Consider the following 17,817-nt stretch of genomic DNA (forward strand, 5'->3'; position numbering starts at 1 on the left):
TAGTGATCCCTTTTAAAAATACTGCCATCAAAGAACACTTCTGGGTTTTGCAAGTGTCTATTTCAGTTCTGCTTGTGCCTCATGCCATTTTAATAAGACTCTTGACAACCCAGCATCTTGAGCCTTTAGCCACAAAGCACTTACAGATGTAAGTAAAAATTATTGTAACCTGGCCATAGTGTTAATGGCTGTTTACTGAATGTGTTTTTCCAAAAGAGGCTTTTTCTTGTTAAAATTATCTGAAATCTAGACACAGGCAAGTGTATTTCTGAGGCGTAATCAATCAGCATATGTATATGATATTAGCTCCCCTCTACTGAATTTCTGTGGCCAAAAGAATACAGCCTCGGATATCAGCAGGAACTAATAAGTTTAAAACATACTTACATGCTAGGGAGATGCCAGAATGGGAGTTTGTGACAAGTTTAAAAGAGCAGCAGATTTAATTTCAAATCCTTTCTGTAACATTTCTCAAAATCTTAATTCATATTACCCAATCTCAATATTTTTCTTGTTTTTCCAGTCAGTTATTTATTATGCAACCTGGTCTAGTTATAGATGTCCCTACTAATTGCAGGGGGGTTGGACAAAGTGACCTTTGAAGATTCCTTCCAACCCAAATCATTCTATGATTCTATGATTATTCTGCTGTTGCTGTTTCAAAGATGTTTTAGTGGTTTCTTAATGCAACAATCATGCACATTTATAAATATTGATATGCTAGGTACTGTTGTTTTATTAGAAAATAATATCAAGTACGCTTTTGGAAAACAAATATATGGAGGGACTTCTATCCCTCATTTTCAATGTAAGGTGAGAAAAGTGCATGTCCCACCAGACATAGCGTTCATATGGCAACTATCAAAAACCTGATCTCCCTAAATGAAAGTGTATTCATTATTGATTGGGGGGGTGAGGAGGGGAAACTTCAGACCTCATCCCTTCATTTGTTACTACATTAATCCAGATTTGGCACAATGACAGCAATTTATTCAGAGATCGTGAAAGATACTTGCAGTCCTCAAAATATATTGATACATACATTCTCAGTCCATTTGTATCCTGTCTGACTTTTCCTTTCATACATTTACTTTTGCTTTCATGATTGTGGGATCATTTGTGATTGATGCATAATGTATATGAAAACATTTACATAAAACTGTTAGTCTGGACCATATTTAGTGACGTTCTCTGAAAACATTATCATCAGAGAACATACATACCCATCTTTTTGCTTTCACATTTTCATTCTTTTAACTTTCTTGTATTTTAAGTGATAAAACAACACTTTTGTGATAACACAAGTGATAAAAAAAACACTTAACAATGTGTTAAGTCCATAGATTTAGTGATAAAAAAGAAAAAAAAGGTTTTCTATTTGGTTTAGCCGCCTTAGTTGTGATATAGCATATATTCATTATAGCATTTACTTTCTGTCGTGATTTAAGCCCAGCTGGTAACTCAGAACCATGCAGACATTTGCTCATTTCTCCCTCTTTCTTCCCCTGCCCCCCCCCAGCAGGATGCGGAGAAGAATCAAAAGAAGGTAAACTTCATGGGTTGAGATAGGAACAGTCTAGTAACTAAAGTATAATACAAAACTGCTACTACCACCACGAATACTAATAATGATAAGGGAAATAACAAGGAGAGAGAATATAAAACTCAAAAAGGGAAGGGAAAAAAAAGAGCAACAATAAACACAGGTGATGCACAGTATAATTGCTCACCAGCCCAACCCTACCAGCAATCTGGGACTTCTGGGTGATTCCACCCAGTTTATATACTGGGCATGACATGCTGTGGTATGGAATACCTCTTTGGCTTGTTTGGGTCAGGTGTCCTGTCTCTGCTCCTTCTCAGATCCTTGTGCAACTCCTCACCAACGGCGCATGAGAGACTAAAAAATCCTTGGCCAGGGTAAGCATTACTTAGCAACAACTAAAACATTGGTGTGTTATCAGCATTGTTCTCGGACTAAAGCTGAAATACAGCACTATACCAGCTACTAGGAAGGAGAAAAATAACTGTTACAGCTGAACCCAGACCACTTTCACATCCTAAGAAGAACATATGAATATTACAATTACTTCATTTAAGATATTGTAAGTTTATTATTTATGCAGTCATTGTGCAAACTAATAAATCCCATGGGGTTTTTTGTGTTACCTGTTCCCTCTGCAAGATCAAGAACAGAACAGAATAGAATAGAATAATTTCAGTTAGGAGGGGCCTACAGTGATCAACTAGTCCAACTACTGACTACTTCAGGTCCAACTGCCTGACCACTTCAGGGCAGACAGAAAGTTCAAGCGTATTAATGGCATTGTTCAAGTGCCTCTTAAACACTGACAGGCACGGGGTATCAACCACCTCTCTAGGAAACCTGTTCCAGTGTCTCACCATCCTTATAGTGAAGGTGATATTAAAGGCGATATTCTAATTTGCAAGATGTGAGTAGCATTTGACCCACCCAGAATCCTTAACAACTTCATTTCTACAATTTTACCATAAATAAATTAAATATGATGTGCTTGGACAACAAACAATAATAATAAATAAAGAAGCAAATAATAATAATTAAAAAAACCCAAACAACACTTAATTTAATATTTAAAATCATAGGTTGTGGCTCAACCACTTCCATTCAGGAGTGAAATTTTGGGTGTACGAGATACAAATTTCTGGAGAAGTCAACTTCTATATCTGTAATAGTAAAAAAGACAAATTCAAAAATTACAGATTATTAGAAAAGAAAAATAAGGCAGAGCACATCATTATGCCACCACAAACATTTATGGTTTGCCAATATCTTTAATAATGTGTGCAGTTCTGCTCCCTTCACAAAAAGAATCTAACAAAACTGAAAAGTTCGGAAAAACCGACAAGGGTGAAAAAAGACATGAATCTTCTTTCATACAAGCAATGCTTAACTAAGCTAAGGTTCCTTGGTCTAGAGAACAGTCAACTAATACAGAAGATGACTAAAGTCTAGAATATTATAAAAAACTCGGTATGGCAGGGTTCAGTTATTCATTTTCTCTTTCAATGGAAGAACCAAAGGAGCACTGATAGGGAGAAATGTATGAAACAAACTGAAAGCAAATGAAGCAACAGGAGCCAGGTTTGAAACCTTCATATGCAGTGAGTGATAGGCTGAATTTGTTGTGAGAACATTGTGGATGCAACAAATTTACATGAGTTCAAACAAAGGTTGAACTAGTTCATGGAAGATAAGACCCCTGAGAAAATGCATGGAAAAGACATCCTCCTCAGAATGTCCCTGATCTGAAAGTTGGATACTGGGGGAATATTAAGAGAAATTACTATATACTTTACAATAGTCCTATGGTTTACTCCCTAGACAGTGACTTATGGCCACAGCTGAAGACATGTTTTCTGTAGGCTAGATAAACCTCCCTATTCATTTCTATTAATAAGCAGGCCTATTGTCTGTTGGGTCATCTGCCATGTAAAATAAGAGATCTGGATCACCGGTCAAGATATTGCAGTTTGTAATGCCTTTCTTTGGACCTGAATAGATTAATTCCATGACTGACACTTAAAATCAGAAGCAGGAGTCTGCTATCTACATGTACAAGCTAATAATATTTTAGATGTCACAGAACACGTCATCTGCAAAAGGCTGACAGATTGACAAAGGACATTGATTCATTCTTCATCAGCCACTGAAGTTCAGATGAAATAGCTGACAGTCCTTAAACGGAATCTGGCTACCTGTGTTTAGGTAACTGCAAAGCAATTTGCATACATTTGCATATATGTGTCTTTCAGGAAGATACCACCCCATAGACTCTGGAAACTAAATTCTCCTGCTTCCTGGCCTTCATCTGCTTCTCTGAAAATGATTTGGTCTCCCAGATAGATTTTTCTATGAGATCTAGAAATCTACCAGACTGTACAGATATGCTGCCATATCCAATTAAACCCCACTCTAATCTGAGAGTAAGCAGATTATAGGGATAAGCATCTAGAAGTAATACTCAATTGCCTAAACGTGGTCATTGACAGTCTGATAGAATTCTGATTCCTTAGGGTATCCGAGATATCCATATGGTTCTGGCATATGTGGCACAAAATCTGCAGAAGTGTTGCACTCTTCTGATCTGACATCAATGAGGTCACAAAATCATTTAGGTGGGAGTAGATCACAGGACATCTGTGGTCCAACATCCTGCTGAAAGCTGGATCAGCTATGAGGTTAGTCCAATGAGATCTTGTACAGCATCTCAAAAGCCAGTAGATATGTACATACAGACAAGTGAATCAAATACTCCAAATTTACAGCTTAAAGCCTTCTTCCTTGGAAACATGATAGAATATTCTTTCTGCTGTATGGACTGAGCATCCGTTTTGGTAACTATTGGTTATAGGTTTTTATGCCAATTGTAAAGAAGGAAGTGTGGCAGGAGGGCCAGGAGACCTCCATGTATGGATAAGGAACCGCTGAGGAAAATTAGAGGGAAAACAGAAGCTTATAGAAGGTGGAAGTGAGGACAGGCAGCCTGGGAAGAATACAGGGATATTGTCCAGGAAGCTAGGGACCAGGTTAGGAAAGCTAAGGCACAGCTAGAATTAAATCTGGCAAGGGATGTGAAAGATAACAAGAAGGGCTTCTATAGATACATAGCAAATAAAAGACAGGCTGGGAACAATGTGTGACCTCTCCAGAACCTATCGGGAGAACTGGCTAGCCTGGATTTGGAGAAGGCTGAGGTTCTTAATGACTTCTTTGCCTCAGTCTGCACTGGCAAATGCTCTGACCACACAACCCAAGTCTTGGAAGGCAGATGCAGGGACTGTGAGAATGAAGATCTTAGGCCCACTGTAGTAGAGGATCAGGTTAGAGACCATCTTAAGAACCTGAATGTGCACAAGTCCATGGGACCTGATGAAATCCATCTGCAGGTCCTGAAGGAGTTGGCAAATGAAGCTGCTAAGCCACTGTCCATCATATTGAAAAATCATGGCAGTCAGGTGAAGTTCCCGATGACTGGAAGAAGGGTAATATAACCCCCATTTTCAAGAAGGGGAAGGTGGAAGACCCAGGGAACTACAGACCAGTCAGTCTCACCTCTGTGCCTGGCAAAATCTTGGAACAGTTTCGCCTGGAAAGCATGCTAAGGCACATGAAAAACAACGAGGTGGTTGGTGACAGCCAACATGGCTTCACTAAGGGGAAATCCTGCCTGACCAATTTGGTGGCCTTCTATGGTGGAGCTACAGAACTGATGGACAGGGGCAGAGCAGTTGACGTCATCTACCTGGACTTGTGCAAAGCGTTCAACACTGTGCCACGCGACATCCTTGTCTCTAAATTAGAGAGACATCAATAAGATAGATGGACCACTCAGTGGATAAAGAACTGGCTCAATGGCCGCATGCAAAGAGTTGTGGTAAACGGCTCAATGTCCAGTTGGAGACCAGTAACGAGTGGTGTCCCTCAGGGATCGGTGTTGGGACCGGTCCTGTTCAACATTTTTGTCGGCGACATGGACAGTGGGATTGAGTGCGCCCTCAGCAAGTTTGCTGACGACACCAAGCTGTGTGGTTCAGTTGATACGCTGGAGGGAAGGGATGCCGTCCAGAGGGACCTTGACATGCTTGTGAGGTGGGCCAATGCCAACCTTATGAAGTTTAACCAAGCCAAGTGTAAGGTCCTACACCTGGGTAGGTGCAGTCCCAGGCACAGCTACGAGTTGGGCGGAGAGGACATTCAAAGCAGCCCTGCAGAGAAGGACTTGGAGGTGTTGGTTGATGAGAAACTGAATATGACCTGGCAGTGTGCGCTCACAGCTCAGAAAGCCAACCGCATCCTGGGCTGCATCAAAAGAATTGCGACCAGCAGGTCAAAGGAGGTGATCCTGCCCCTCTACTCTGCTCTTGTGAGACCTCACTTGGAGTACTGCGTACAGTTCTGGTGTCTTCAACATCAAAAGGACATGGAACTGTTGGAACAAGTCCAGAGGAGGGCCATGAGGATGATAAGAGGGCTGGAGCACCTCTCGTATGAAGACAGGCTGAGAAAGTTGGGGCTGTTCAGCCTGGAGAAGAGAAGGCTGCATGGAGACCTCATAGCAGCCTTCCAGTATCTGAAGGGGGTCTATAAGGATGCTGGGGAGGGATTCTTCATTAGGGACTGTAGTGGTAGGACAAGGGGTAATGGATTCAAACTTCAACAGGGGAAGTTTAGGTTAGATATAAGGAAGAAGTTCTTTACTGTGAGGGTGGTGGGGCACTGGAGTGGGTTGCCCAAGGAAGTTGTGAATGCTCCATCCCTGGCAATGTTCAAGGCCAGGCTGGATGGAGTCTTGGGCAACATGGTTTAGTGTGAGGTGCCCTAGCCCATGGCAGGGGGGTTGGAACTAGATGATCTTAAGGTCCTTTCCAACCCTTAGTATTCTATGATTCTATGAAGATATTTACATTATCTGAATTATTAATCCTTAAATTTGCCGGTAGTGCAGAAAACATAGATGCAAAACTTGCACAAGCAAAGTCTTTTGTTCTCTTTTTTGTTTGTTTGGTTGGCTTTTTTTGGTGGCTTTTTTTAATTATGATTATTATTATTACTTATTATTTTGGGGTTTTGTTGTTATTAGGGATGGTGAAACAGTGATCTAAAAGCTCCCTTCAGTCTTTTAAAAATCAACTAAATATTTACTTTCCTGATCTTCCAAGAAAAATAGCTCTGCAAACCCCTGTATTCTACAGTCAAGTGATATGATATCCCTTTTATGATCTTGTCTCATTGCATAGTATTGCTTTTCTAGGAATTTGTAGCATTTTTGATTCCTGATCATGTCATTCACAGATATTGGCTGACCTAGAAAACCATGTGCTTTTTAAGGATGATCTAGAATGCCAGAAGCTTATTCTGGAAGCCATGAAATACCATCTTTTACCAGAGAGAAGAACTCTCATGCAAAGTCCAAGAACTAAACCTAGAAAATCTACAGTTGGGACACTTTATGCTGTTGGAGGAATGGATAACAACAAAGGTATTAGAGGATATTTGTTACTTTATAAAAGTTCTATTTTGCATTTTCTTTAGTTGAAAATAGTGAAATAACTATTTCAAGGCTGGGGTGAGGGTGTCTAAATCAGTCAAGAAATGCTGCCAAGACTTTTTGCTACTAATATTTAAGGAAAAGTATAATAGTGTTCATTCTTTGTTAAAAATTATTACAGTTTCAAGAACGAATGTTAACAAAAAAATCTAGAGTTACATTCAACTTATTTTTAGCTTTCTAGAAATTATGTTTCATTTATAACTAAGCCAAATATGTACACACCTTTTCTAATCAACGAAAAATTTTGGTATGCAGTGTATTACATCCTTAACTAGCTGTCTGAAATACTATGCTCTTCCAGTGCAGAAATTTATTAATCTTCTAGAGAAAAAACCTAGAGAACTAGCTTGAACTAGATTGCTACTCTGTCAGTAGGTAAAGGAAAGTGAAATTATCCCCATCTTACTGCGAAGAAAAGTAGGAAGAAGTGGAAATTTTATTAAAATATTTTGTTGTTACTTATGGGATTATGATGTTGTGCTTTTATTGATGTAAGAAGTCTAATCCACTGATTTCTTGAATGGAATGAAGTAAAATACTTGAATTAAAAGCTAGCTGTGTTCTAAGCCTGTATACTTAGAAAGGGTTTACTTCTTTTTTTTTTCCTTGAACTTCACTAACAGTTCCACAGTACCTTACATTTTTATGTTCATATTTATACTGAAAAATATACCTTCAGAAACATTAGTTCAAATATAAAATAAACTGTACTTTAAAAAAAGAAAAAAAATAGATCAGTATTTCAGAATTCTGCTTCTAGGTGTAGTTATTGCAGTTGTTTCACTAAATGGCAGTGGTAATATCATCTGCAAAAGGACATTGCATGTTTTTCACATGAAGTTACACCAATGAGAAAGATGTATGACATCTGTGCTGTTTGAAAATGAAATGTTGAGAGAAGAGGAAGATGCTGAGGAAAGAACCAATATGCATATCTTATTATAGCTGTGGATTATATTTGTCCTTTAAGCATTTATAAATGTTTGTGTAGATAAATGTTAGGCATGGATTTGCAAAGAATAGGTTTTAGATCATAACATACTAGAAATACAAATTTCCTCTTACTTAGGACAAATGACAACAAACACTTTAAGTATTCAGGCAGTAGACATGATCATAAGCCCAATTTAGGTGCAGCTGTATTTGTTCTGGTTTACTATACAGATCTGTTCCTTGTTCATATAGGAAAATAAAATATAGAAGTATGTAGGAAGACAGCACAGAGTGTAGCACCATTGCAGCAACACCATACAGCCTGTTTTGCAGATTCAGGTCAGGCAGAAGCAATTTTTCTGTAGCAGCAGGAGAGAACACAGCATGACAGAGGTTCAGCCCTCTGTGGATGCAAACTCTGACTGAAAAGAACGAATCAAGGCTTATAAACATTAACAGCAGATAAAAACTGGTTTGAGATAGGGCCTGGTATGACACAGCAGCATGTATGTGGTAGGAGCTTTTGTTACAGACAATGTAATGTGTATTTTTAATAACTGAGGATCTGCCTCACCTGAGGATCATGCGGCCTCAACTTGCATCTACTCAGCTCATTCCTCTTGTGATGCTGCTGTGTCCTTGACTATCATTTGTGTCCAGTGAGTTTTGCTTCCATATGTCAGTTCAGGAGACCTGAGTGCTGGTCACGTGTTTTTGAGTCGCTGAGTTCATAAAGCACTCCTCAATATTTGGTCTGTGAGATGATGCTGACACTGTATTATCTCTCCTCAATAATTTTTTTTCCCCCCACAACTTTCTCCACTGAAATGCTGACACGGATGATTGCGTTTCACAATGATGTATTTTGATTGTGATTCACAATGATCACCTCCTGGTGTTTGCTACCAAATATGAAGCATTTAAGGATAGAACTAGATGAGCTAAGCAAGTTAGCAATTTATTAGCTAGCATATAAAACAGGGTGTAAGTGCTAGTATTACAAAAGTGTTTGAAGGTTATGTGGCCCATCATGTAAAAAGTATCCTATCATGCTAAATCAAGCTTGTTTTGAAATCTGTTCTATAGCTATCTTCCTTTCCATAAAAAAATAGGTGATAATTAAACTCCAGCAGCCAGTGACCGGAATTATGCCTGATGTGAAAAGTTAGTGCAGCACAGTACTGACTGGATAGAATGAAAAGGAATAAATTTAGATTATTTTGTAATTTTAATTTCCTAAATGTACAAACCGACTTTTAAATCTCTGTTTCCACACACCTTTATTTATTCATTTAATTTGAAAGGCACATATAAGAAACAGATTTTTTCTGTATGTTTACACTGATAGAATGAGATGTATGAGATTAGAAATATATGCTTCTAACAATGTTCCATTCACCTTACCCATTCATAATGTCACACTGACTTCTGTAATTTGGTTTAGCAGGATTTAATCATCTGATACTGTACAAAAGCTAACTAAGTGCACATATAAAGAAGGATCCTAGACTGAAATAAGTGAGCAAATGTAAGTAATGGACATACACCAGATTCTAAGAATGGTAAAACACTGATTTCTTGCAGCCATCTTGGAATCCCAAATGCAGAACAAAAGCCACGTGATAGAACATGGTGTATATGGTCTGTGTTAGATAATGATATGGGAAATTATGAGGAAAATGTACTTTCACAGAAAGAGATGATTAGTATAAATAATTAAGCAGTGTTATCTTAATGGCAGAATACTGACTGATCTCTCGTGAGGCGTTCTGACCTGTCTCATTACTTAGCAGATAAAATAATGAGGGACAAGGAGAACCTGCATAAAAAGAGAGCAAAAGAAAATGAATGTCTCAGGGTTCCAAATGTGTCAGTGATCCAAAACCATTGGTATATATTACTTTTAGAATAGTCCTAGATTAGTTCATCAAAGTCCAAGATTAGTTCCTTATTTACTGAATCACAGTCTTCAAGCAAATACAAGTTAAAAAAGAATTGAAACATTACATGAGCAAGAAGCTCTTCCATAAAAACGTGACAGGTCATTACAAAGAGAGGGAACTGTTGATTTACAGAAACACTGATATTAAATGTGTGTTTTTCATTAACCTTGTAACTAGATATAAAACCTATCACAAAAATTGTTCTGATGGTAAATTGGTGAAATGCATTAGTCTATATCAAGCAATATTAAAAGTTCTTTCATTGCTATTTAGATATCTTTTTTAGAAAGATATTCCAATTCTCTCCCCTCATAGGAATGGGGTGAGAATTGGAAGAATAGAAGTGAGAAAACTCCTGAGTTGAGATAAGCCAGTTTAATTGATAAAGCTAAAGCTGCACACACAAGCAAAGCAAAATGAGGAATTCATTCACTACTTCCCATTGGCAGGCAGGTGTTCAGCCATCTCCAGGAAAGCACAGCTCCATCATGATTACCTGGGAAGGCAAACATCATCACTCCAAATATCCCCCAGTTTGTATTATGACACCCTGTGGTACGGAATATCCCTTTGGCTAGTTCAGGTCGGGTGTCCATTCTCTATTCCCTCCTGACTTCTTGTGCCCCTCTTCACTGGCAGATCCTTCCTTTCAGCACTGGTGAGGCCACACCTGGAGTGATGTGTGCAGTTCTAAGGAGCACAAACTGAAAGACAAGGGTTTCCCTCTAAACATCAGGAAACACTTTTTACTGTGAGGGTGACTGAGCCTGTGGCCCTGCACAGGGAGGTTGTGGAGTCTCTGACCTTGGAGATATTAAAAAACTGTCTAGACAAGATCCTGGACAACTGTATGCCCAGGTGTCCCTGTTTGAGCATGGGGTTGGGCCAAATGACATCAAGAAGTCCCTTCCAACCTCAACTGTTCTGTGATTCTGTAACATATAGCATAATTATAGTGTAAAGGTGGAGCTTGGTTAATTACTTCACCAGAGGAATGTGAAATACACTGGCTAATGACTAATGAGATAATTAGATGTAGAAATCACACTAAAAATCTCTTCTTATCCAAGCCTTGTAAGCATTAACATTGTTATTTGCTTCTTTTCACTACTGTGAATTTCAATATGTTCCAGAACACAGCCTCATAGACCAATTTGCAGTTACAGTACTTTGATTTACCCTTGGCACTTCTGAAGAGAAAGAAAAAAATCCAGATTGTAACACCATCTGGTAGTTTTTCAGTACTTATTTTACTTCACTTTATTGCTGGCATTTTTTCAGTGTAGTTAACTTGTGAAATTGTTGATTCATTTAAGGTTTGAAATAAAGAGAAGATTCTGAAGTGGTCTATTCTGAAGCCTCCACAGCTTCAAATATTATGGAAAAGCCAAAGTTATCACACAGAGGATAAATTTCATCATCCCACAAACTCCCCACATTGCTAATCTGTTGTCCTTGTATTCACACCTGTTGATACAACCTATGGGGTCAAGCAGAAACGAAAGAGACTGCTGCCTTCATGGGAATATTGGGAGGATTATTCCCTCAAGAACATCCCTGTGTCCTTCCTCATTACTTCCCTGCTGCTCACTCTACTTTCTGATATTTCCAATGGAAGTATCTTATCACTGATTAAAGTACACACAAAAGAAAAAGGAAGCCTTGTATATGATCTAGAGAAGACACTTGCATGGCGGCTGTGTGACTTAGAGAACCTCTACATTGTCTTAGCTTTTTACATACATTAATTTATGTTCTCTGACCACCCAAGTTTTATTAATAATTGTTACTACTGATATTGGCTTTGGAGTAAACTAAATAGTTTATTCCAGCACAAATCCTGGATGTTCTGGAGATAGTTCACTGCTGGAACCACCCTCAATACCTAGTGTGGATAAGACTTCAAATATGTTGACACCTGCTGCCCTGTGCAGTCCTCCAGCTCTATCTTGCACTTTCAGCCACCTCATAAACTTTCATGCCAAATTCTAGGAAATGCTCCAGAAGGCTGTAGTTTCAGTCGTAAGAACATCCAAGTAAGCTTCAGTACAGCTCTCGCCTTATTTTTAGCAGTCTGAATTGGAAAACCAAATAAACACATCTATCACTTTGGACTACAGAAGGCACCATATAGAGAGCTCAATGGATACTGGGTGTTAGCTGGCTCCCATCCACGGAAGTTAGGGATAGCACCCTTTAGAACAGGTTTACTTTAGAGGGAAGTAATTGCAGCAAAACAGAGTCTCCCAGGAACTGAGCCAACAGGTAAGCAGTGCGGGTAAGCATCTGTATAGCTATAATGATAAACAATAAAAGGCTGGGGATAATGGGAAATTGGTGCTGTTGCAGAGCCAAACTGCTCAGTTCACATCCTTTAAACCAGATCATGATCAAAGCAGCTTATTGATTTACTTATGATACATAATTAACTGGCAATCAGACAAACTGTGTGTTTAGGATAGTATCAGTCATGCAATAGGTAAACTGCAATACTAGACACTAATATGAATTAGCTTCTTCAAATTTCTCAACAACCTTCCTGAGCAAATTCCCAAACAGTTCTAGTCACAAGACATACACATGCACACATGCACACACACACACCCCCCAGATACATGCACCTCCTCCTTCGCGGATCATGCAGGTCACCATAATCACCTCCCCAGTGATGGGAACCCCACTGGGTCTACACCCCTCCTGCAGGAGATGCCGTTGGCCCAGCATTTGCTGTTTTTCACACCTAGAACTTCTTTTTATTGTTAACACCTTATTTACACAAGTTCCAGTGGGAACAAAACTGCTTTTAAAGAAGAGGCATGCTTTTTGTTGATGAGCAAAGGTAGACTAGCATAATAATAAAATTAATAATAAATTAATAATAAAAGGGACTTCTGTCAATTTTAGACTAGATAAAGGCGTACAATAAAACATGAATGTTTTATGTTGTAAAACATAACACTGTACTGTAAAACAAAACACCCAACAGCATTACCTAAAATCAGTGTCAAAAAGCTGTCCTTTCTGATACTTTTTGAAATATAAATATTATTGGAAAAACTTGTATCAGTTTTAGAGAATTCTGATCACACTGAATAACTGAAAATTCCAAAAGATTTTCTGATATTTGTTCATGTCACTTTATAGCAGATCCTAATGATTTTTTTTCTTTTTTTAACTAAAAAATATTTTCTGTGTACAATTTTTGGAGTACTTAAAGGAATTTCTTATATTCAAAGTGAAAAGTAGTGAACTGCTCCTCTCTTTTCTGTATAGCTCTTTCTTCACCAAGAGATTATCCTTAGTAGATGCATCAGTAACCTGTTTTAGGTCACATTTGATCCACCTGAGTAACCATCTTTTCAGTTCAAAATGTAATGTTGCAGATCACTAGCTCAAGGTCATCATTTTGCACCTACTCACAGCAGCATCTCTAAATCTTAAACAAAATGGTCAGAGTATATGTCAGCAACAGCTTTAGTAATAGCAAAATCAGCAGAAAGTCTTACAGGGCTAAGAAAAAAGGTAGAAATTTTGTCATGATAAATGTAGAACTTACTACCCTTCTTCATGGGTTTAAGTATTGAATCATTCTAGCTATGAGGAAAAAAAAAAAGTTCCTTTATGGTGTAAATGTCTACACTAAATACAAAGGTGATGTCTGGGGCAAGGGGTGATGTTTAGGCATTTGTGTCTATTTCTGAAGCACTTTTCACTTTGTTTATACCAAAGTTCCTTCATTTATAGTTAACTGAAATGAATACATTGCTCTTATAGTCTCAGACATTCTTCATGATGTTTATCTGACTTCATTTAGCCTACATCAATCAGATTGTTCAAAAATACTTGATAACATCTTTGGAAGACAGGCTCTAGATATTCTGCATTTGACTTAAAACATTGAATTAAAAGCAGTATTTTAATACATTTACTCTTTTTCACTATATACATATATAAAATGACCCTGCTATATATATTTAGTCTTCAATCAACTGTTAAAAAGAAAATGTGAATGACAATCTGTTTTATACAAAATTATTGATTTAAAAATCATCAGCAAGGAAATGTAATATGCTTAACTTCAGAAAAAAAAGAGTAGGTATAATAGAAAGATAACTGAAAGATCACTTGAAAAGGCCTCACCAAAACAATTACACAATTTCACAGGCTTGCAAATTAAAACTAAAACAAAAAATAGAGATTTGTATTTTGCAATGGTGTATAGATTTGTAGGTGACGGTAAAATTATTAGCTCTAATACTTTCCTGTTTCATCAGAAATATTGGATGGTAGAATCACAAACACCCTGTTGCATACACATAGGAGTTGTCAGCAGCAGTTGGACTGTCATGCAAAACTAGCCTGATCATTCTAAAGTCTTCTTTGTAAATCTCTCATTGTCACATAAACCTTGATTAATCAGGGCTTATAATGCAGATTCATATCCAATATCTTAAAAAGTGTCTAATAAGTCATGGTTTTACTTTTCACCATTAAATGACTAAAAAACACTAGAGTGATACATGAGTTAAATAAATTATAATAAAATATATTTTAGTGTAATTTCATGTAATTTTTTAATATAGTTAGCAGTATTTTAATTTGGGTGTAGTGTGTTTTACTTATACTGTGGCATCCCATCTGTTTTGTTTTGTAGGTAAATATGTCTATCTCTGCACAATCAGCACATACACATATCTCTGCACTCAAAAAATTAATAATTTTTTTTCTGTATTTATTTTATTCATATATTCATATTAAACCTGTATCTCCTGTTTCCCTAAGAAAATATACCATAGTATCTTTTCTGCTTCCTTCCATCCTCCTACTCTTGGGAAATTAGATTTTCCATTTTTCTGAAATATTTAACCAGAATTGCTTTAGTTTGTCCATGGGGACTAGAAAAAAGTAGTTGTCTACAGATTTCAAACATTGGTAAGACATCCTATCACAGCCTGTATAGACTGGGGTATGCAGTATTAACCAACATTGCTCATTTTTTCGAGTTTACACAGTTTGGAAGTTGCTTCAGTTAGGAGCTGGGTCTGCTGACTGCCGTCTACAAGTGATGGCAGAGAAAGAAAATGCTTTCTGGGCCCAGCTGGCATGTGATGCTGTCACCTTTTGCTTGTCACTGGAATCAGCATCTGGCGGAGTGTCTCTTCTTCCACAGCGCCACACCGTGGTGGTTTAAAATAGGTTGTTTGACTCGAGATATGATCTCCCCTCAGTAGTACTGAAAACTAATGAGAAGAAGGTTTCTTCCCTTTTTCTGCTAGATGTGTATGTCCAGGGAATACTTTAGAGTACCTCCAGACCTCGTGGCAAAGAGTGTCTTGTGTTCCTGCAATCTAATTATGTATGCACTTGTTCAGATTTAATGAAATAATGTGAGGCCTACGTCACAGACAGTGTTTTTATATCACAGTTTAGATGCTTAGAATTGTGTAGAGGTGCTTGAGCTTAGAAAGCCTGCAAAAATCCTTTTCAAAGAAACTGCAGGATGGAAGGAACTGCAGGATGGCCCCCAACCTGCCAGTGAGGAGTGGAACCTGAAGTGAATGCTGCATCCAGGTGTTTCTTCCATTTTTGTTTTACTGCTCCCACTAGAACTTAGTAAGGAACAAATATGTATGAAATATAAGCATTCAGGACTGTCATCTTCTTCTGATTATTTCACCTTCGTTTTACTATCTACTTCATAATTTTCCTTTCTTGCATCCTCACACCCCTCTCTCTCCTCCCCACCCATTTACCTCTCTCTCGTTAAATCCAGCAAATAAACATGTGGCCATAGAATGAACCAATATTTGCTGTTATTAAATTGTTTATTTTTGTATGCCTTCTTCAGCCTAAGTCTGGTTTTTAGTCTGTAATACATTTAGTTGATTTTTAAATTCTTTTTGCGGTGCCTAACTAAATGGGACCTATTTGTGAGTAGTTCTATACATGCTAACACAGTAAACATGAGGTAGATTTTTCTGGCCCTGAAATCTACAGCCTGTTTAAATCCTGAATTTTTATTTTTTTATTTACTTAAATAAAAATTAATATATTTACAATTTTTCACAATTCGAAGTGCACCACTACATTATTATTAACACAATAAAATCACATCAACATTACAGTAAATTCAACAATAAGGTCTTCATTGAGCATTTTGGTTTCCTGCAGCTTTAATACAGCTTAGGATCTCTTTTTTTCTCTTACATGTGTGTCTAAATATATTTGTGTCTGTTTCTTTTTTTTCTGCTAATTTTTTTTCTTATACTTCTGACAGTTTTCAGTGGCACCTGAGAAAGTCATAACTTCCTGAACTTGTGGAACAGAGGCTTAATCTAAGACAATGGGGCATCCTATAGCACTATCACTGTTATGTGTGCCCACGTTATTCAGCTGTACCACGAAAAGACTCCTATGAAATTATATATATGCATATATATATTTGTATGTTACTGTAAAAAGCCTACAAAGCAAAAAAATCCAACCAGCCAAACAAACAAAAGCCTAGGCAATTATAGACCCTTTCTGACTTGTAGACAAGTTAGACCATGTATGGTCTCTCTCTTTCAGTTGTTTCCAGTTTCCTGCTTTCTTTCTGATATCATTCTAGTTTAACGAGGGACTTGCCTATTTCTTCTTTTTCCAATCACATAAATATTCCATCAGTTTGTAGAGCACTAGTATGATAGTTGACATGACAACTGAGAAAAGGACATGATTTCTGCTAAGAACAAAAAAAGCAAGGAACATATTTGAAGATGAATGAGGGATTAAAAGTACGTCAACTTTCTACTGACAAGTAGAGAGATGGAACATCAATAAAAAATTGAAGTACATACAAAGGTTAAGTTTAGCGTGACTTGTAATTACTTAGTGATTACTTTCTGTGAAGATAGACATCCATCATAAACACTTTGATCCACATAATCCCTTAATACTTATAATACCACTTACCACCTAAATTCTGTGGGTGTTCCTTATTAAAGATCTATATGGAAAAATGTCCCTCACAGTAAATACCTGCCATATTTCATATTTGTCTGAAATTCTTACATTGTTTTTACTCACATAAGCGCAGTTGTGATCTGTGGTTACTGCCCCATTGCCCTTTTAAGTGAAAAACTACTCTTTTATAAATATCCATTAGTTTGTTATTATCCCAATTTTTTTAGGAAAGCAAGTTACACTCTCATTCATGATGGCAAAGACTATTACTTGGCATGTTATTACATGTTTAAGGATGTATTTATGACTAGTATACTTTCCTAGAATTTTGTGCAGTGAGCTTTTGTTGCAGTTTTCTGCTGCATTTTGACAGTCGGTTGGATTGATGAGTCACTCCTTTTCTGATTGTTCATCCTGTTTCGATAGTTCTAGTCACTCAAGTATATCAGGGACTAGACACCAACATCCACTATCAATTTTAGAAGAAAAAAATTGCAATCAGGAATTGTACTTTTGACATTTTCTTTTAGGAACTCATACTCCCTGTTATTACTATCTCTAGAATAGAGACCTAAAAATAGACAAATACTGTATTTTGCTGTCTCTGTTTTATTTACAAATGAAAAATTGACATGTATGTTAAAAAATATATTCATGTACCTCTATATAAGATGTATGCATTATATATATATAAACATATGTGTGTATATATATAATATTAAAGTCTTGCTTACATGCAAGTTCAAGTTGTCACCTGCATGCATGTTTACACCTGATAAGAAAATGTAGTGATGCTAGCCAGTAATGCTAACTGATGGATTTAAATGGTATACCTCTATTTTGATGTTGCATTTCACCTCAACATCACTTCCTTACTTTCAGGCTCTACCCTGACAAATGCC

The 17,817-nt window shown here is 37.3% G+C and overlaps 1 protein-coding gene across 2 annotated transcripts in view; it reads left to right on the forward strand.

Moving 5' to 3' along the window:
- KLHL1 (kelch like family member 1) overlaps positions 1-17,817 on the forward strand; it is a 207,727-nt gene that overhangs the window by 146,442 nt on the left and 43,468 nt on the right. For both annotated transcript variants that reach the window (XM_030477140.1, XM_030477141.1), the window contains exon 6: positions 6,836-7,022. In XM_030477140.1, the coding sequence (XP_030333000.1) occupies positions 6,836-7,022 (187 nt within the window). The remainder of the gene's footprint in view (positions 1-6,835; positions 7,023-17,817) is intronic.

The sequence above is a fragment of the Strigops habroptila genome, chromosome 2 (genome assembly GCF_004027225.2).
Source record: "Strigops habroptila isolate Jane chromosome 2, bStrHab1.2.pri, whole genome shotgun sequence".
Taxonomy (NCBI): Eukaryota; Metazoa; Chordata; class Aves; order Psittaciformes; family Psittacidae; genus Strigops; species Strigops habroptila.